Source organism: Microdochium trichocladiopsis (genome assembly GCF_020744255.1).
Source record: "Microdochium trichocladiopsis strain MPI-CAGE-CH-0230 chromosome Unknown B0I36scaffold_13, whole genome shotgun sequence".
NCBI classification, from domain to species: domain Eukaryota; kingdom Fungi; phylum Ascomycota; class Sordariomycetes; order Xylariales; family Microdochiaceae; genus Microdochium; species Microdochium trichocladiopsis.
This window is the reverse complement of record NW_025763556.1, coordinates 1,283,031-1,303,101: the sequence shown is the minus strand read 5'-3', so window position 1 is coordinate 1,303,101 and position 20,071 is coordinate 1,283,031. Positions and strand designations below refer to the sequence as shown.

Here is a 20,071-nt window from a genome sequence, read left to right as displayed (position 1 = left end):
GCCACAGCGAAAAGCACGTCAGGCAGCCAAACCTGGCGTGCCGTGCTCGCACTTCGTCCCTTACGCAACGCGGCTAGGCACTTCACCACACCATCACAAACACAACAATCGCCAAAACCACCCTCGCCACCTCGTTTGCCATCTCGTTCGCCATCTCTCAAGCAAACTCTGAGCCTCAGCTGCAGCCTTCGTTACGATTCAGCGACGAACATGGCCGACACACCTCAGCAAGCTACGAGCGCAGGTTCCGGCGGCCTCAGCGACCACACTGGACCAGTTCACGTACTCGACGAGCTCGGCGATCTTTGGTTTCTCGTTGGCGAGGGGCTGCAGACTGAAGAGAACCCGAGCCCACCCTGGGCGTTTCGCGTCTGCTCCCGGACCGTTGCCCGATCGTCACCAGTATTCAAGACGATGCTTTTTGGTGGGTGGGCCGAGTCAAAGCCTCCGACAGAATGCCCCAACAAAGAATGGATTATCCGCCTCCCAGAGGACAAGCCCGAAATTATGGAATGTCTACTCCGGGCGATGCACGGCGACTTCGGCTGTGCAGGCTTCATCGATATGAGACAGCCGTCGCAGGTCGAGATCATCTATCTTACTATCGAGCATGCCGACAAGTATGTCTGCCTCGCAGTGTTGGGTCCTTGGTCAGCCTCGTGGATTGCCGCTTGTAGTGGTATGGTCAAAAGCCGAAGCTGGGGCTCAATTCATCGATTGTGCAGTTTAAACGACCGTGATGCCGAGATCTACCCCATGATGGCTGCCATCACCTACATGCTCGGCAGCACCGAAGTTTACTCTAGAGTTATGCTTTACATGGCGGACTGCTACCCCCTTTACAGTCGCAAAGCGACGCTGTATTTTGCACGCTGTGAAGCGTTCATTCCTGATCTCAAGGGTAAGGCATCTAGAACGACCCGAAACTAGGACGCGCTGACCCTTCAGATCAGATATCATCAAGAGCCATCGCAGAGCGCTGCTTACCGCGGTGCTTGAGCCTGCACAAGACATGGTCTTTGAACTCGAGAACGGCGACCCGGAATTTCCGACTGCCCATGTCATGACGCACGAATGCAACACCGAGGACGAGGAGGCAGAATGCGCATCGCGCAACCACGCCGTCATGCTTCACTGGCTGCAGCACTATAACCTCTGGCCCTTGCCAAGCCCTGCAGATGCGCACCGCTTGCCCGGTGTCATTGCGGCGAGTCTCAAGGATGTTTTCCGCGATGGCCGCCCGAGCGACTCGGGACCAGCTGGAGAGTTTGAGTTCCACTGCCCGGTACAAGAATCAGAGTGCGGCTCATGCCCATGGACAAATAGTGATGGATTCGCCTTTGAAGAGGAGTATGATCGCTTTGAGTGCACTTTGAGCACAGGCGAGCTCCGTTTCATGGCGCGCCAGAGACGACTGCTCAACACCCGGTGGTCGTACAAATTGTGACAACATTGTCGTGTTGTTCCTGCTGGCATATATCGACGCCCCGTTTATGGAGCATATGTTGCAAAGAAGCGTACCTACCAGCAAAGCAAGAGCAAGAAGGTCCCTCCAGCCAGCATCGGCGCTGGAGGCGGGATTACGATGGGAGCAACTAATACATGTTCGAGTTATTGGTTGAAGCTTCGTCATGGTGTCTTATGGCTCATCTTTGGCCCAAGGTTATTTCGAGAAAAGAGGAAGACTGGTTGAAGAAGCAGCAGATGTGTATTTGTGCAGACACTATTTCACTCCATGGAAACTTCGTAGAATGTGCTACGGACAATCCTCTGTTCTGCTCTATGTCCGTGAGAAGAGGAATCCTGTACGTAGAGGGGGCCAGCCCAGGAACCTCGTCTTCTGAAGTCCATGTCCCGATGGTACTTTTCACAGCCGCTTTGGCTGTAGCGTATGAGAGATCTGACATTGATGCCTCACTGGGAATTTGCCCGTCCTTGCCTTACAGCGTGACCAGGCAGGCCAGCTGGTGGGAAGTCCAGGGCCATTCGCTGCCCGCGAATCAATAGTTGCTCTGGACAAGGTGCCTGAGGCACGGCAGGCGTTGTTGTCTACGGAGGTCTAGGTGTGCCTGGGGCAGACATCCAGCTACTTCACTGCGCTCTCAGATCAACATCATCACAACAAAGGCTCAAGAAGTACCACACCTCACCCATCTGCCAAACCCGACTCCTCCTCCACTCCCTCTCCCTCTCCCAGCCTCAACCACACACCTTCTTCCATCGTCGCATGCCTTGACACCATCAACCAGCGCCATGGCTGAGCTCCATAAGATCGCCGCTCTCAGTGTCACAGACATGCCGCTTCACATCCTCGATAAGCGCGGCGACCTCTGCCTGCGAGTCGGCATGGAGGCAAAATCCAAAACCAGTACGCCATGTTCCTTCCTCGTCTGCTCCAGGGCGCTTGCTCGTTCGTCACCAGTCTTCGAAACGATGCTTTACGGCGGCTGGCTCGAGTCACGGCCGGAAGCGAGTGCAGCTACAAGCAACTGGACCGCCGAGCTTCCTGTCGATGACGCTGGCACCATAGAGCAGCTGCTCAGCGCCATGCATGGCGACTTCAAGTTCTACGGGCCAATCAACACCAGCAAATCAGGCGACATCCGCCGCATCTTTGAGCTCGTCGTCTGCGCAGATTAGCTGTATTGCCTACCTTCTAGGAAACGCCAAGCTCTATCAGGCCAGCATAACTGCTATGGTCAAGCACTTTAGCTGGTTCGATACTGACCTGCACAAGCCCATGGCTCTCTGCGAGACGTTCGTGCCCAACCTGTCAGGTACCACTGATTCTCCCACGAAAACCAAGTATCAGGGGCATACTAACCGAAAGTCCACTTGTGTCTAGATATCATCTCCAACGAGAGCAAGGCTTTGATATCTGCGATGCAGCAGCCACTACTCAGCATGTTGGACGACCTCGAGCGTGGGCATCCGACCTTCTCCACATCCGAGCCCATCACCCACCGATGCTCGACCAATGCTGAGCGAGCACAGTGTGCGGCTTACAACCTTTCCGTCGTCAAGCATACGGCAGCTCACTCCTGGTTCTGGTCGTCCCAGTGGTTCGAAGGCAGCGCAGACTTTCTCAACTCCCGGCTCCGGGGGGTTTTCAGAAAGGCTGCGAGAGACAGCACCATGCCTCAGACGGGGCTAGATTATGGATGCCCGGTGTCAGAAGAGGCGGCCAGTGGACCCAAGGGCTTCGTTTGGTCGACCGCGGGCGGCAGGCCACTTTGTGACACGTTCGACCAGTATCGATATCTCGCGAGTGCTACGGAGCTCGAGTATATGGATAATCAGCGACTCTTGGTGGGCGGGTATCTCCCTCCAAGGTTCTTGACGACCCCATGATCTAGAGGTTCAGGACCGGTGGGTTTCACCGAGGATATCGAGATCATCGATTGAGCTCGGTGTCCGAGAATTTTGAGCTGGATGTAGACAGGGAGTGAGTATGATCAGGGCATGCACAGATTCATTGATTTCGCGCAACGGTCAGAGCAACCAATGTTCAGCACGCAGAACTGATCTCTGTGACCTGCGACACGTCAATATGTATTATTAGACAGCCAATGGCCCTGGAGCCGTCACATAACTTTGGCATGTTGCACCATGACAAGTTTTGATCACCGTTTGCCAAACTCCTGACATGTCTACCATGTCCGTGTACAGTGTCTGGCCAATGGCAAGGATACGCACCTCCCTCGCCCACGACACCACCAGCAATGCATTGGCCATGACCATCTGAGCCTGCCCGAGCTCTGCAAGTTCAATCCCAAATCTTCTGCGATCTGTTGCCAGATCGCAGCAAGGGGCTCGCTGTCCGCGCAATCACATAAACCTAAAACAGCCCTCGACATCTCGACACAGGCTTCAACGGGCAAGCTGGAGCGGGACAAATATACCCCGCTGCATGAACCCCCCTGCCCAGCGAGGGGATCCACGGGTCGGGTCCTGTTCCACGTAGCTCGGCAGGGGTGGAGCCCACCCCAACCCCCGAGTTCGGTGCAGATTGCCCGGCACGTACGCACGGGATGCGCAACGCGCGATGCCGAACCGAGCGCGGGAAAGCTTCCTTGTTGCTGTTGCTGGGGCATTCGGAGGTAGTCCCGGCTGATCCAGCCCCTCACGAGTACAATTCAACGAGACGACTAGGGGACCAGGCCGTATACTATGACCGATGGCATGTCCACGAAAGCAACCCCCATATCTCTCATGGGAAGCGCTCGAGGAGGGCCGAGCCCGTAACTCCGTCCTCCGCTTTGCCGACTCCGTGTCCCGCCTAATCTCGCCCCTCCGTGACGAATTCCCGACGTGCATCTCCGTCGCCCGCATGACGTATGTCGACGAGGATCTCGAGCCGTTCTTCACACCCGCCATGGTGGTGGTGGTGGTGGTGGTGGTGGTGGCACGTGGCACGAGCTCGCCTCTCGGCCTCTGACTGAGCCCAAAGTCTCGTCGATTGTGGCCTTCAGCTTTGATCTCAATGAGTTAGAGACCCGGTGGGTATGGACGCATAGAGAGGTCTGTGGTCAGGACGGCGAGTGGATCAGGTACGGCGAACTCGGCGGGCATAGCGACGTACGGCCGTCCGTGTATGAAAGGGGCAGGAGCGCTGAAGGGAGCGCCGACATACGATGTCTCATCCGATGCTGTGGGGAGGACCGCCCTGTTATCAAGAGGCAGAGGGTGACGGTGACGCCGTCTCCTGGCAATGATTTCGTTACAAGGCTGCTGTCAGGGTCGCAACCGTTCTGCTCGCGTGTATATGTCTTAAAAGCCAGCGACATCCTGCCGGTCGGCCAAAGTACTTGATCATCCGGGCCGGGGACCGACCAACAGCGCCGCTGCACAGTATTCCCACAATCCATCGTACGTAGCAGGCTTTGAGTCCACCTAAGCGAGATTCTATCTAATGTCCAGATTGCGGTTGCACTGTCGGATGTTTGAGATTCATGTATCATGCATTGCATTGAAGGATATTTGTGACATTGGCCGTACGACCGTGAAATAAAAAACAGTATGCAACCGCTATATACACGCGAGGAAACACGTCTGCTCCCAGTCTTTTTTCGAGATAATTGGTCAATGTTGAATAAAGATATCCAAACAGAAAAAATGGACCATGCGCCGATACAACCCTCATGATGATGAATTCCAAAGAAATGCCCTCCTCAATCCTCAACTACACAAGACGCGCGCACACACACACATCATGTGGCTGGACAACTGCACTCTACGCATCGGCGGGTTTCTCGAGGGCCTCGTCGACGGTCTTGTCGCCGTTGGCGTTGGTCGTCAGCATCTTGGCGTCGGGCTTGTACCTGCGGTGGAGGAGCTTGACGTCGTACTCGCAGTCGAGGACGGCGCCGTTCTTCTCGCCGGTGACGGGGATGAAGTCGAGGAGGAGGTCGTCCTTGACGGCCGAGACGGTGTCGGTCTCGAGGTACTGGTCGTCGCGCGAGTAGAGCTGGGCGGTGACGCCAATGTAGTCGTCGTGGGTGACCATCATGTGGATGTGGCCCGGGCGGTAAGGGTGGCGGCCCATGAGCTTGAGGATGTCGGCCGAGGGGCCCGAGGTGTCGATGGCGTACTCGGTGGGCTTGAGGCAGTAGAACCAGAAGCGGCCCTCGGAGTCGGTGCGGAACTTGCCGCGCAGGTTGTGGCGCTCCTGGTTCTCCGGGTCGAAGACGTCGTACTTGCCGTTGGTGCTGGCCTGCCACATGTCAAAGACGGCGCCGGGGATGCCCTTGCCCGTCTCGACGTCCTTGATGACGCCGTGGAACAGCGTGTACTGGCCGTCCTTGGGCATGTTGAGCACGACGCTGTCGCCGTTCTCGCGGAAGGGCGTCTCGGGCGACCAGAAGGGGCCCAGGATGGCCGACGAGGTGGGCTCGAGGCCCTTGTCGGTGACAATCTTGTGGTTGATCTCGTCGACGAGGCTGTGTTGTAGTCACTAGAAGTTAGCAGCCTGAACTTGGGAATAGCATGTAGAGAGACTTGTGAATGAGGCTACTCACGACTCGATGCCGAGAATGTCGCAGACACGCCACGCCTCGTTGCGGTTCTTCTTGTAGGCCTGGCCGATCGAGTTGACGTAGTTGACGCCAATGATCCACTCGTCCTGGGTGAGCTCGACCTCGCGGCAGAAGTCGTGCATGTGGCGGATGAGGGAGGCAAAGATCTCGCGGTGGCGGGGCTTGGTCTCGGGCTGCATGAGGCCAATGACGTGGTCGGTAAAGTTGGGGTCGAACTTGGGCTTCGCGGAGCCGCCGTTCGCCGCAGAGGGTGTGCCGTTGGTAGCCATTGTGAGGGTGTGGTTGGAGGGGAGGAGCAAGCTAAGTGATAATGGTGGGACGTATTGTGTTGGAGCAAGGCGTGGCTGGCAATGTCAAGCCAGAGGTTTTAGGGGGGGTATCACAGGACAAGGAGAAGACGAGCAAGAAGAAGGACAGGAGAGAGGTCGACTCGAGCGGCCCAGAGGAGTGGAATCAGCTCCCTTCAAGTATTCCAGCGACCAGAGCAGAGCAAGCTAGCTACCGAACCGTGGGGGACCCCGCCATCCGTGCTGGGCCGGGAGTTTGACCAAAGGGCTGGTAGCGATTGGGCCAAACATTGGGCCTGGGCGGGAGAAATGTAGTGCCGCTGCGGCACCGCGTGAGGGGGCGAAACCTGGGGAAGTCGTCAAAGTTCAGAGCCACAGGCCCTGACTGGCCAGGCTGTCTGCTGCCAGGGCTCCTGTGGAGTCGAGGTGCCGCCGTCAGTACTTCCCGGCCCTCACAGGGGCTGCCTTTCCCCTCATCGCTGGGCACGGCTGCCGTCCTCGGCCGCGCGGGGAAAAGAAACACGGCCCGGGATAAACACTGTTCCGGTAGACCCCTCTCAGCCCAGACCTGTGCCCAGGCCTACCAGCGGCTTTGCAATTTTCCCCGCATCATGCCACCATCGTCCCAAGTCCACGAGCTGCTCCTGCACAACAACAGCTGCATCAGCCATCCGGCTTGTCCCCGTGCAGCATCTGTGTCTGCCGCTGCTGCACCATGTCTTCTTCTAGAAGCCCAGCTTTGGGGGACGTGTGTGCGAGCTGGAAGGACCTCCAACTGTGGATCTCCACTTCGCACGGAGAACTCATTCGACTAGCTGAATGTAATGAATGTCAAGGTGGATGCTCCCATGACCTACCCGGCAAGGATGTTCCTGACTCGCCCGGGTCTCAGCCCTCAACCCCGTCGGGACTCTTGGTCGTACACCTCATGTCCTGAAGCTTATGTTAGGTTATTTTCAGACCGTCAAGAACTTGGTTAATTTCTCTACAGTTGATCCTGCCATGAAACTGAAGGTGCGCAGTTAGCCCGTGTCGCACAAGACATACTGTCCATCCCCCTCACCGCAGTACCCCACAGGTTTGCTGGCTCCTAAGTACTGAATATCAACATCTTGTTGTCCCCAGGCTGAAGCAGGACACCCTTTTAATGTCCACGTCGATTATTGCGGAGTATGCAGCTATTAATTTCGGTCTTGGTGATTTTCATTGCGGGTTGGTCCGTGACCGTGTGAGGACAAAGACGAGAGAGAAAAATTGAAAGAACAAGAAAGAAAAAAAAAAAAGAAAAAAAAGGAAAAAAAAAAGGAAGAAATGCATGGGAAATAGTGAAGACAACGCCCACACTGGAATTCCGTTTTCCATACACCAGCCAAGTTCAAGATCATCTTCAGTTCGTAGCTGCCAGCCCATCAAAACAGTCATGTCCCAACGTGACGGAACCCATGTTTGGCAAAATTTGGGCTTCAGTTGTGAAACCATCATTTGATAGTTCGAGACTCATGTTGGTGAAGTTGTTGGTTCACGCCGGACTGATTCCTCAAAGCGGATGTCAGACACCGACGCGCGGAGCACTGAATTTAATCTATAGACATGCTGAGTCGGGGGTTGCCAGGGGTCACGACAGGGGCGCTTCCGAGCATGAGTGGATAATGTTGGTTCTGAGAACTCGGCATGATGAGTCATCCGTGTTGGTTGGTTGTCACGTCGATATGAATCCTAACTTTGTACCCCTTTATCTCTGACCATACATTCAAATAAATACCTGGCTGAGGTGGTGATATTGAACGAGAGTACCATGATTCCGTGTTTGTTTTCCTCCAGTTGTTCCCTGCTCATCGGAACATACGCGACATGATGGCGACAACAACAACCCCGAAAGTATCAAGACTCCTCGAGCTGCCGTCCGAGCTGATTCTCTCCATCGCCAGCCAGCTCGGACGGCACTCTCGAGACATGAATGCGCTCTGCCGAACTCACAGTGCGCTGTACCAGATCCTGAACTCTTGCCTGTACCGCCTCAGCATCCAGCACGACGGCGGGTATGCTCTAGCGTATGGCGCCATGACCGGCAACGCAGCCACCGTCGAGAGAGCGCTGGATGACGGCGGCGCGGACATCGAGACGTCATTTACCTACACCGACAAGAGGTTGGATGTGGCCCGGCAACGCCACGGCCTCCGCATGGCACCACGGAGGGGTGACGCGAAGCACGCTCGCTGCGACTACCACCGCGGCGTGTTGCTGAAGTACACACCGCTAGGCTTCGCGGTGGCATACGACAGCCCGCAAGTCGTCCGGCTGCTGCTGGCGCGCGGTGCCAGGGTCACCATCGCCCCGCCGGTGCTGCACATAGCGGCGATGCTGGGTCAGCGGGATACGGTGGCCATGCTGCTCGCAGCGCCCGGCGGCCTCGAAGCGTGCAGTGTTGGTAGCACGGGATCCGGCGAGGTCGGCTCGTGCGACACGCCGCTATATCTCGCCTTGCGTGGGCGGCACGTCGATGTCGTGGAGCTCCTCCTCGAGAACGGCTCTGAGACGGAGGGGCTCCTCGCCGAGGCCGAGGCCCGCACGAGGCACTGGCTCGGGTGGTTCTCCAACGACCTCGTCCGTGAGCTCCATCGCGCTGATCAAGACCTCTTCGAAGCGTTAATAAAGACGCTTGTTGCACACGGCGCGAACTTGTATGAGTGGCCTCTCGCAGTAGCGCCTGCCGCAGCAGGCAATCTCGTAAAAGTGCGGTTTATCGTCGAGTCCGGGGCGATGTCGGCTTCCGGGACAGACCAGAGGGTACGAGAACCGGACACTACGACGCCGTGGATGCTTAGAGCGCTCCACACCGCCTTATGGAACGGCCAAGTCGATATTGTGCGATATCTCCTCGAGCATGGCCCGGACCCGGCAGCCAGGGCAGTCGCCCCGTATGGCTACGCAGGCTGGACGGCGCTGCACATCGCCATGCGAGGACCGGACAAGACGTTGGTCACCATGGTTGGGCTCATACTTGAGCATGCCGGCCGCCGACACAGCTCGGGGACCGTGAGCGACCTCGTCGACTGCAGGACCACGGGCGTTAGGCTTATGACGCCGCTCGAGTGTCTTCTGTTCCACGGTCGCCACGCTATACTCCGCCGAAAAGAAGGGTATGGGCACCCTCACGGAGCCGGGTGTGCTCAGACGGTTCAGTTGCTGCTCGATAGGAGCATCGACCTCGCGACGAACAATCCAATAGCTCCGTCCCCGGACCAAGAGTGGCATAGGGTGCTGTATTGTGCCGCTCACTGCCAGTGCTATGCCTGCATAAGGGTCGTGCTCGCCAAGATGGGCTACGAGCGGGCGGCTGCCATCATAGGTGACAAGAACTTGTACAAGCCGGACAAGCCGTGGAGGCTTGCGTTGGGCCAGGCATGGCAAGACGAATTTGGCGATCGGATCGAGGAACAGCAGCGGCGGCGGCGGTGGAGGCGCCGACAACGACGTATGGAGATCGGTGAGGCCGAAGACGTAGACGGCGTGGTAAGGGACAGCAGTTCGGTAGTGGACAGCAGCCTGGCGGCGAGGCTGGCTCTTCTTGACCTCCAAAATAGAGAGCATGGGATGGTGTGAGAGAGAGAGCGTGAGACAGTCGCCCCGGTGCTTCCTTGCTAGAGACTTATCGACGAAATAATGTATCAGAACAGTGTCTACCATGTGTCCTGAGAGAAATAGTAGATGAGTATGTGCCCTCAGTCAGGTCACGTCAACGTTGAATTACTCTCTAGGACCGTCAGCCTTTAACTTCATTTCCCAGCCGCCAGCTTTACCTTTCCATATGTAGCGGAAGACAGAATCTTAGCCCCTGGAATTTATGACATTCCAGTAACAATCAGAGAACGGCAATTCCGGCTCATTTGGGACATCGGAGATACCGGTGGCAGAAACAGCCGACTAGTAGGTCTCAAGAGAGATTGATGTGCGAGCACACGACCTCAGAAGGGAAGCTGCGGGCTCAGGGATCATGCAACTATGGGCAACGCGGCCGATTTCAAGGCCTATATTCGATCCTCTGCAGGTAGAAGTCAAGTCAGCTTACAAATGCTGTGCTTGCCACAGCGCCTAGCTGTTGTGTAATGCCCATCAGCCCCCTAAAGCTGATGTGAGGGTTTCGACAAAATGGCCGTGGCAAGTAAGCGAGCGTGTCCTGTTGCAAGGTGCTGACAGGCTTTTGCAGGACCTGACGTCTATCTCAGCGGCTCATCGGGACAGATAATCAAGAGATAGAGAGGTGGCTAAGTACCAACCATATGCCTCATACGTGGATCTCGGGCGTCAGAACTCCATTCCTTGCCTCTCGACCCCGGTTACATTGAAGTCTCAACTGAAGATCTCATACACCCGCGAATCAGGTTGGAGAGATGGCTGATCCGTGGACCCCTTCCTAACCCTTCTACGCTTGTCAGATCCACGTCTGGCTCTTGGACAGTCGTGGTTCCACCTGCATGAACGGCTGGTCCATGCTCTGAATGTGGTTCCGTCACCTGGACTGGCGCACTGCACCACATTTGACACTGACAGCCTCGGCAGGGTTCAAGGGGCTATTCGAAAAGATCAGATGGCGGGTCACCATCAGCTGCCCCTTGTCCAGCACCATGGTATCGCAACTGACGAGAGTGTGGATAATACAGAACTCATACCTTTCTGGGGTTTGGCCGGCCTGATCTCCACGGATTCTGTCCGAGGGTGCTTCTCGTAAGCCAACACACGCATGTACATATCATCCTGTTTTGGCAAAAGTCCGCTTTTCGTCCGTCGATCTGCCTCATCTCCGCCGTCTCCACCTCCGCCTGGGGCGCGGAGATGAGTTCCGGCCCCGGGGATCTGTGCGGAATGCTTCCCCTCCCTCGATTGCACTATCCAAGTAGTGGCGGGATCCAGGTTGCCGATGGTAGAACGATTAGGTCGCAGGGCGCGATAGGCTCGCACATTTGGAATCATTGACCGATTCGGCGTTCGCCCAGCCCGTCGGCTCATCGACCATGCTCGTGTGCACGGACAAACCCGCTGCTTACTGATCCGCCATCAGCTGTTGGACCAGATTCCCGCCGGCTCCTGTGTGGTTTCGGAGCCGGTTCCCCGCGCTAAAAGCGCGTGCTAGACCAGCGCCACGTAGTTGGCATTTTGTGGCTTCTGCTTATTCGCGATGGTTCGTAGCCGTCGGGCTCGTCTCGACCTGCATGCATTTTCACGGAAACCACGTGCCCTGGGTGACAAGTCTACCGCCGGGGACAGATCGGCTGCTGCCGCCCCATAGCCGACGGAACAGAGTCCGGCCTAAGAGACTTTGCTGATTACATTGATAGCCGAGCTTTTCGAGGCTTCCCAATCTGCTGCTCTTCACGGCTTTGAGCATGACCGTGGGAGGCTGCTGAAGATAGAGCATCGCCAGTAGTCTCGACTCCCAAACCACCTCATTTCGTTGAGCCTCTGCTACAGTCGAAACATCCCAAGAGGCCGCCCTCCATGAAGGCCTCAGATTCCACTGCTACCATACGAGCATCCCAAGAACCGGGCTGCTAGGCACCAACCTCAGGTAGTCCCGCTCTCTCCTTGAAGCGCTGCAGATCATCCCCACGAGTCGTTGCCGTGGTCCACACGTCCGCACCAAGGCCGCACGCAAAACCCCAATCAAGGCAAGCTTAAGCACAATTTGGTCGCTGAGGTATTGCGGGACTGGCGATGAAACCCAGTTCCTTTCAGGGGTCCTTTCTGACAGCCGGCCAAGTGCGTCAGTATGACGGTCGAGGCCGTCGGCAGATTTTTGGGGGCGCCCGCCGCCTTCCCCTTAGCATAGAAAAAAGTCCTGTCCCCACTTGAGAAAGTGCACCTCAGAGGGAGATGGCAGCTGTCAGGATTTGCAACCAGAGCCGATCGGTCGGAGGGGTTCTAGCGTGGATTCGGCGCACTTGACTGAGTCGTGGTCGTGGCAATGCGTCTCCGGGAGTGGGGGGCGCGAGCCAGAAGGCTCTGCTAGCTTTAGTGGAGGCGATGGACTCGTCTCGCGCGCCCCTGAGATTGTCTAGACCTGGCACCAGTACGTAAAAGCTGACTGTGCTTCACGATGCCACTGGCCGTGGTCAGGAGTGTGGCTGCAGTCTTGTGTTTCGGCCGTCCTGCGCCAGAGGTGCATGGCTGCTTTCCAGGTTCTCGCCGATGTCACCACTGGCGAGTTACTCGTGGCATGCGTGGTCTGCACAGACAGTTGGCGAAGTCGTAGCCAGATCGGACTAGGCTGTGGCTTGCTCGTCCCCGGCTGACCTGTCCCTCGGGCCCACGCCTGGACCTGGATGACGCGACCACTTTTCCCGACAAGACTAGAGGTCGTTACGCGTTGCAATTGTTGCGCAATCCGCTAGGCACACGAGGATCTGTCCTCGCTGGGAGTGGCCCTCAATGGCGTGGCTTGCAGCCTCGACGGAAAAAGAGGGCGACTTGGCTCGGGGGGCGGCGTTTGGTGTCCCTGAGTGTCCGGAGTTTCATTTTTCTCCCGTATGGCAGGCTGCTTCCATGCAAGCCGACTGGCGTGGATTACCAAATCTTGGTCGCTGCCAACTATTCATGCACTATTTCAGCGTGCTGCCCACTTCGTGATTGTGGATTGGTTGCATTTCAAGACTCGGAAAAGCCGACGGACAGCAGACTGATGACTGATATCATGTGAAAATTACGCACACCTATCCGGCCGACTGACGCGTCCTAGCCCGGCTGTCATTAACACGTGGTGTGGCTTCTAGACTGCAAGAAAAGAAAAACTTGGGCAGCATACTTCCTATTCCCCGAACCGCTTTCAGCAAGTCTCCCAGTCAGACTATCGCCTTAGTCAGTGGCACAGCCTTGAATAGAGCCTATGGTCTAGCAGTAGTTCTGCGGCGGCTCGTACGACGTGGCGCACTTGGATGCCCGAAGCTAGGAGAAGTGTGCCTCCCGATCTCATGCTCAGACAGCCTTCCGTGCATGCTTTGATGCAGCTCACCACGCTTCAAACGCGTGGCTTGGAGGTTCATGGTCTAGATCCCTTGGTTGATGGCGTCGTCGTGCATCCGTAGGGCACAGCAAGACACCACGAACCCTGATTATGTCTGGCCAGGGGCCCCAACGCTATGGCTCTTTGTGATTGTTACTGGGCATGGACATTGTTCGCGTGCGTATCACGGGATTATGAAGCGCACATGAAAAGCACCAGGCGTGTTCTGCGACAACCTTGATAAGGGACAGGGCAGATGCATGAGCTACCCTTGCTCTGCGACGAGGGATCTGCAGTGATCGTTTGGGGTGGCATTGGATCTCGATAAAGCAATTGCGGAAGCAGGGGTGATCCTGGGCTAGGCGGCGGCCGCACAATGTACAAGCTCGATCCGTGCGATACACCAAGCACGCGTGCACCACGACCGATATTGAGAGATGATCAGCTCCGGGGGCCGGCGTCTTCGGGCGGGTTTCTGCCCTGCTCAGGAAAAGTGCATCGCCAAGCTCTTTCAAGTCCCGATCCCCGACAATAGGCCTAAGTGTTCGAGACCCTCGATGGGAAGATCTGGTCTCCGAGACTAGGGACAACCAAGCGATCTTTCGCGCTGTGACTATCGCCAACGATGTGCACGTGGACCGAGCGGCTCACTGTCGATCACTGGTCGCAAGTTTAGCCTGTTACCGCCCAGAAGACGAGGACCGGGCGGACGGGGCAGCATCCTCACCAAAGCACGCACATCTGACTCGTCTGTGCCCTCTTGGTTCCTCCCTCTGGCCGCCCAGCCGTACGGATCAGGCAGGCATCCCCATGCATGACTAGGTCTTGGCTTTGCCGCAGCGGTAGTTAGCGGCCACTTAGTCGGCCGCGGCGCTGGGAACCGGTGGCCGACGCTATACAAGGGACCCCGAGCAACGGCTCAGGGGATCGAAGCTGCCTTTGCTGCTCTACGGCTCATGATTTGTAGAGCTGTCAGGTTGTCTTGCTGCCCCATGACCCTGGCATTGCGACCCGCCACTATGCACACCTCGACCATCGTCGAACTCTAACCAATGTGGTTCCTGAAATCCCGGTGGTGTGTGACACTAGAAAAGGCACAGCGTGTCCGCACGAGACTACTAAGTGTCTGACGCCACACAAGCGCAAGACGCTAGTCCGGAGCGCCCAGTATGGGGCAAGGACCCAGCCAGATGCAAATACTTTGTCTGTGGAGGCGTTGTGCAGGTAGGGGACGGGATGGCGGTTCCTGATCCATCGACGTGCGTTATAAGAGATCCAGGATCTCCGCTCGAGCACGGAGCCTGCGAGCAAAATCGAATGATTGTCGTTCGATTTCTCCAACAGCTCTATTCGACAGAGTATCCGCTTTCCCCAGGCAAACGACAGTTTTCGAACGACAACGGCTCGGGCCAATCCAAACCCCTGCAGAGCGAGGCTGCACAATCAGATCGGAGCTTAACCAGATACTCGGGTCGCCATGGGGTACATTGAGCTTAGCGAGCGCGATGACAGCGTATGTATCGCCCTGGCTGTATGTACGCGCTGTGTCAGGGACAAGTGCTGACTGTCCATTAGTTCCTGAGAGAGGTATGGGGGCTGTACATCTTTGGCATGCTTATTCTGGCCCTCCGGTTCGTCATTCGTTTGAAGACTGTCGGTATCCGTGGCCTCAAGTGGGACGACTTGTTTGCTCTTCTTGTTACTGTTTTCTACACGATCGACGCGGCCACTGTGCACATCGTCTGTAAGTCATCATTATCGATTCCAGCACGGAGTAGAGGACTTCCGCTAACTAGAAAATCCACTTAGACCATGCCGGATCAAATGTCGAGGGTGTGTTCCTCGAGTCTCAGAGGCGTAAGTAGATAGATCTCAGTTGCCAAGGCTGGAGGATCGGGGAGCTGACTTTCCATGTTCTGTGAACAGCACTCTCGGACGCCGAGCTCGCCCAACTTGAGGAGGGCAGCAAGCAACAGCTCCTCGCCTGGTACTCATACTCAAGTCTGGTGTGGTGCTTGAAGGGCACGATGGTGTGCTTCTTCATGCGCATGACCACTGGTGTCGCCAACCGCAAGTCAGTGGTCTGGATCGGCTATGCTTGCATCGTCACTTATGTGGCCGTTGAGCTTACTGTGAGTGCTCAGCGGAGCGTCGCTTTTATCTCTTGCGTGTCACGCACTAACACAGGGATGAACAGATCACCTTTGGCTGCTGGCCGTATGGCGGCAACTTCCAAGTGACTCCCGATCCTGGCAGTAAGTCTCACTGACGTCCTCCACAACGACCACCGGAGTCCAGTGACTGACCATCACTCTCATCTCCTGTAGCCAAGTGCACGCTGAAGCCCCAAAACTTCATCGTCATGACCGTCCTCAATGTCCTCACCGACGCTGCGATTCTCTCGATCCCCTTGCCCCTGTTGTGGACTCTGCAGGTACCAAACCGCCAGAAGATCGTCATCGGCATTCTGCTGTCGTCCGGTGTCTTCGTCATCACTGCCGCCATCATCCGCATCGTCATTACCCTCGGCTCGGCGCCCAGTGCGCTCAACATCAACCGCTGGGGTGTCCGCGAGACCATTGTCGGTATCATCGCCGTCAACGCCCCCATCCTGCGCCCGCTGTTCAGTAAAGCCTTCTGGACCGGCATCCCCTTCAGCAGCGGCGGCGGCACCAAGGGCGTCACCACAACTGGCGCAGGTGGCACGCGCTCGACTGCTCCCCACGGCCCTTATGAGCTCGCCCCCAGCGTCCACAGCCACTCCAAGCACGGCAACGACTACACGGGCAGCGAGGAGTCCATCATCAACAAGAGTCCCATCAACAGCACGCACTCAGCCGGTGTCGTCGGCGCCTCGGTCGGCGGCAAGCAGCCCACGGACGGCTCCGTCGTCGTGCACACCCTGTATCAGGTCACCGAGGGTCCCCGGTCAGGCAACTCGTCACAGTGGGACCAGGCTGGCTTCCACAAGGCTACTGCGTATGGTGGCAAGTCTCCTGTATAATGCCTGTTGCTCTGCAGAAGCAGGCTCAGGCTTGTTTGATTCAGCCATGATGGCTGGCGATTGATCAAGGACCTCGACATATCCAACATCTAGATCATGCTTCTGTATAGATACAATCCCTTGCTTCCCGGCGCAATTTCCAGCGTGGCGCCAAACATCACGCGCGATGCTATATACCATTGTTTGTTCACTTCCATTTCCGTTTTCTAGCATAGCCCTTGGGGTTCGTCTGTGCTGGTGTTGTACTAGACCTAGAACAATGAAGTCTTTCCCGCATAACATGTCTTGAATGGGGTCTCGTGACGCAGAAGTCTAATATGACTTGATTTTGCTTGAACAGTGACTGGGTGCTTCTGTACATTAGGCTACCATTGGCTGACAGCAACAGTGAGCTATAATGGTGGCAGTTAAGCCGTCGTCCGTAATCACTCAACTCTTAATTACTGAGCAGCCGGAATGGGGCCTCGATGTCCCGGCGGCTGGGCCCAGGAGCTGGAACCTGGCACGGCATGTGTACGGCCCTACGGCTGGCAAAAGTTACGACGAGGCAAGTCCCAACTCGGAATACTTTGTGAGGCGGCCGACCGCGCTTCTGCCACGACTGCGAGGAACAAATGCCATCTCATTTTAAATGCACCGGGGTCGGCATGATGCCTTGGTCCGGTTGGAGCAAACCATCCGGGAAACCTGCATGATCACCCCTGCTTCTCTCCACCATCGACTGCTCTTGGCAGGGGGTCCCGGTCTTGGACACTACAGAAACAAGGAATCAGACGGCCGGCCTGCCTCGGAACGTGAGATCGATCCGTGTTTCATGAGATTGAAGGATGAACATGCATCACACCCTGGGCAAATTGCATATCGTGCCAGCATGATCGGCTCGCTGGAATCGTGTATCTGCAGGAAAACCCTCAAGCTTGTTTGCTTGTTGCGGTTTTGTGTTTCTGATCTGCCAGATCAACAGCGGGGAAGGTCCATCTGCACTTCAGAGGCATTGGCAATGAAGATCGCGGCCGGATCTGCTGCTCTCTGGCTTGCGGTCGCTGCCTCGCGCATCGCGGCCAGCCCGGCGGGCCACAACCACCATGGCCTACTGACGAGGAAGCACCACAAGTGCGGCAGCCCTCCTGCTGCGACGACCAGCTCGACTCTGTCGAATTCCAGCAGCGGGTCAAGCATTGCCAGCTCAAGCACCGGCCTACACAGCTCAATAGCAACATCCGGCAGCACAACGTCGAGCAGTCTGTCGTCGGAGACAACAAGCTCCAGCACCGTTATCGCACCAGCTGGGACGACATGCACAGCCTTGACGACAGTCACCGAGACATACACGGTGGTTTACGTGTCGACAATCACGCCAGACCCAATCACGACATCGACGACCGAGTTTGAGACCACGACGATTACTCTCGTCACGCGCGAGACGCTGACATTCAGCACGACCTCGACAGACCTCCTCACGGAGACTGACACGACCACGTCGACGAGCACTGCAACAGCGACGTCAACGATCACAGCCACGGCGACGTCAGCGATGGTGACAGCACCAGCTCCGGCGGGTCTCATCCCCATCAAGTCACAATATCCCGACACAGCCCCTGGACGGCGGAGATCAGCAGACTTCGAGGCTTTGACGAGAGTGCCGAAGCTCTTTGTACTTCCTGCGCGGAACAACAATGGCATACACACCTCGATGACGTACCACGAAACAATCCCGTGCACGTCCACCAGCATCTCCACCGTCGTAGTGTCCACGACGATAACCTCGACCACCTCGACCACCCTCGCCGTGGAAACTCTCGTGTCGACCACGACAAGCACAATCACAACAGAGACCACGTCACTCGACACGCCCGCGAGCACCACGCTCAGCTATTCGTCCACATCGACCCTCACCACCACCACGACTATAATTACCCTCACCACAACCACAGTAACCACAACCTCGACGACCACAGTGCCCAACCCAACGCCCACCTTCTATGCGGGCTGCGGGCCGGCTTACATCCTCGCCGACATCAACGGGCGGTACGTGAGCAAGCTCGACTGGGGCAGTGCCGGTACTTTTACGCTGCAAGGGCCGCGGACGCCATACGAGTGCTGCGTGGCGTGCATCACGCAGGCAAACGCCACCTGTGCCGGCACGGCGTGGACAAACAACCAGTGCAAGGCGGCCCGGATCCGTGGCGGGACGTGCGCGCCCGAGCAGCCCGCGGCGGTGTTTGGGGTGTTCCAGGGCTCGGTGAATATCAACAGCAAGTGGGCTGTGAGCAACGGGCTGTGCGGGAACTGGGTGAGGACGTAGGCTAGGAGGTACAATCGCAACCTTTGGTCTTCGAGATACCTTAGCAAAGACACAGCTGCGACCAGGTCCCTGCTCACGATCTTTATTGTAATATATCATGAATCCAGATGGTGGGGCGACGACAACGGGACCAAATCCCCTGCGGAATACTAAATATAGCAGCTCATGAGATTTCCATGTCTGACTCATGAGCCCCCTTGAAAAGCAACGCTGCGATAAGCCAGAGCGAGCACAATTTCTCTCTCCGACTACCGCAACAGATTTGAGAAACAATCAGTCATGGCCCAGATCTCAGCGCCTCCGACGGTCGCCATCCCGTACACTCCTCCGATCCTACGCCTACCGCCCGAGCTGCGCGCCCAAGTATGGGACATCTTCTACTCCTCCGTCAGCCCACCGTGGATACGCTACCTCGACGGGGAAGGAGGCCACGTGGTCACCAACCACTCCATCAACCTCGCCCCGACATATGCCTGCAAACAGTTTCGCGAGGAGGCATGGCCCGCAATATGGCGGCACCTGGTGCTGCACCTGTCGCGCGAAGCCACCGGGCCCTACCAGCATGGCAGACTGCCGGACCCCCAGCAGCGGCAGCACATCCGCAGGGTCGTCTGGTACATGGCCTGCTTTGACTACGATCGCGAGCTTGCGATTTGGGGGCTGCCGACACGACCGGTCAAGCTGCACCGCTTTCCGCGCCTGCGGGAGTTCGTGATCGCCCAGGCGGATGAGGTCCACGTCTTGTGGCCGCTGGCCACGGCTCAGAGCGCAGCATCAGATCCGGACCTGGCGCCACCAGTTGTTTGGCCGGCCTTGGACACATACACTGCGGTCGAGAAAGCAGCCTCGTGGTACCGTGGCATTTCTGGAGTAGAGCGGACTGCGTATTTGCTCGCGCTGCGGCAGTGCTCAGCGGACGCGCTCATTGCGACAGTCGCGCGCCACGGCAAAGGCGGCTGGTTGAGCAGGCTGGTTGACCCGGTGGCATTTCCGGCACCGATCGAATTTGAAGACCCTTTGACTGGAGATGAGTGGGACATGGACGACCAGTATGATCTGGCAGTTTACGACCCGGACCTTGAGGACGGCTTGGTCGTCAGGCCGGGCGAGACTCGCGAGGATGCAGAGAAGCGGGAGCTCGGGGAGCTGCGCGCGATGGCCAGCAGCGTCGAGATCTTGCTCGAGGTCGAAGTGTATGTCGTGGGCAACATGAAGTATTATGATCGCTATGAAGTGGCAGAGACCCTTGTTGAAGAACCGATCATTATTGTGGTTGATGTGCGGCAGAGAAAGATTGTGGAAGCGAGGCAGCTGAGCCCAGACGAACACCAGTATCGGGTGAAACACCGACAATCGCCTTGTTATAACTTTGTAACACTACTTAGTACGCATATTGCTACTTAGTATGGATATTGCTACTTAGTCAGTAACTGCCGGCGGGGC

General features: G+C 56.9%; 9 protein-coding genes across 9 annotated transcripts; 8 read left to right on the top strand and 1 right to left on the bottom strand.

Moving 5' to 3' along the window:
- Positions 1-210: 210 nt before the first annotated feature.
- B0I36DRAFT_355734 (uncharacterized protein) lies at positions 211-1,447 on the top strand (the record flags this gene model as incomplete). Its single annotated transcript, XM_046157466.1, has 2 exons — positions 211-901; positions 954-1,447. 2 exons carry the CDS (start codon positions 211-213, stop codon positions 1,445-1,447), a joined length of 1,185 nt encoding a protein of 394 aa, XP_046005506.1.
- An 806-nt stretch (positions 1,448-2,253) lies between these two features.
- On the top strand, positions 2,254-2,640 carry B0I36DRAFT_369485 (uncharacterized protein; the record flags this gene model as incomplete). Its single annotated transcript, XM_046159781.1, has 1 exon — positions 2,254-2,640. One exon carries the CDS (start codon positions 2,254-2,256, stop codon positions 2,638-2,640), a length of 387 nt encoding a protein of 128 aa, XP_046005505.1.
- Positions 2,641-2,695: 55 nt separating this feature from the next.
- B0I36DRAFT_369484 (uncharacterized protein) lies at positions 2,696-3,405 on the top strand (the record flags this gene model as incomplete). Its single annotated transcript, XM_046159780.1, has 3 exons — positions 2,696-2,777; positions 2,846-3,284; positions 3,357-3,405. 3 exons carry the CDS (start codon positions 2,696-2,698, stop codon positions 3,403-3,405), a joined length of 570 nt encoding a protein of 189 aa, XP_046005504.1.
- A 698-nt stretch (positions 3,406-4,103) lies between these two features.
- B0I36DRAFT_338873 (uncharacterized protein) lies at positions 4,104-4,460 on the top strand. Its single transcript, XM_046155831.1, has one exon. The coding sequence runs from the start codon at positions 4,178-4,180 to the stop codon at positions 4,436-4,438; it is 261 nt and encodes an 86-aa protein (XP_046005503.1). The 5' UTR covers positions 4,104-4,177; the 3' UTR covers positions 4,439-4,460.
- Positions 4,461-5,233: 773 nt separating this feature from the next.
- On the bottom strand, positions 5,234-6,304 carry B0I36DRAFT_255887 (intradiol ring-cleavage dioxygenase; the record flags this gene model as incomplete). Its single annotated transcript, XM_046150911.1, has 2 exons — positions 5,234-5,939; positions 6,018-6,304. The coding sequence occupies 2 exons, from the start codon at positions 6,302-6,304 to the stop codon at positions 5,234-5,236; spliced, it is 993 nt and encodes a 330-aa protein (XP_046005502.1).
- Positions 6,305-8,872: 2,568 nt separating this feature from the next.
- Positions 8,873-9,980, top strand: B0I36DRAFT_398323 (uncharacterized protein; the record flags this gene model as incomplete). Its single annotated transcript, XM_046161610.1, has 1 exon — positions 8,873-9,980. A coding segment is annotated over one exon (1,053 nt), but the record flags the coding sequence as incomplete, so codon positions are not given.
- A 4,816-nt stretch (positions 9,981-14,796) lies between these two features.
- Positions 14,797-16,422, top strand: B0I36DRAFT_425869 (uncharacterized protein; the record flags this gene model as incomplete). Its single annotated transcript, XM_046162363.1, has 6 exons — positions 14,797-14,832; positions 14,895-15,063; positions 15,129-15,176; positions 15,246-15,451; positions 15,517-15,574; positions 15,647-16,422. 6 exons carry the CDS (start codon positions 14,797-14,799, stop codon positions 16,321-16,323), a joined length of 1,194 nt encoding a protein of 397 aa, XP_046005500.1. The 3' UTR covers positions 16,324-16,422.
- A 901-nt stretch (positions 16,423-17,323) lies between these two features.
- On the top strand, positions 17,324-18,628 carry B0I36DRAFT_369480 (uncharacterized protein; the record flags this gene model as incomplete). The annotated part of the gene is made up of 1 exon (XM_046159779.1): positions 17,324-18,628. The coding sequence occupies one exon, from the start codon at positions 17,324-17,326 to the stop codon at positions 18,626-18,628; it is 1,305 nt and encodes a 434-aa protein (XP_046005499.1).
- Positions 18,629-18,907: 279 nt separating this feature from the next.
- Positions 18,908-20,032, top strand: B0I36DRAFT_369479 (uncharacterized protein; the record flags this gene model as incomplete). The annotated part of the gene is made up of 1 exon (XM_046159778.1): positions 18,908-20,032. One exon carries the CDS (start codon positions 18,908-18,910, stop codon positions 20,030-20,032), a length of 1,125 nt encoding a protein of 374 aa, XP_046005498.1.
- Between the last annotated feature and the right edge of the window lie 39 nt (positions 20,033-20,071).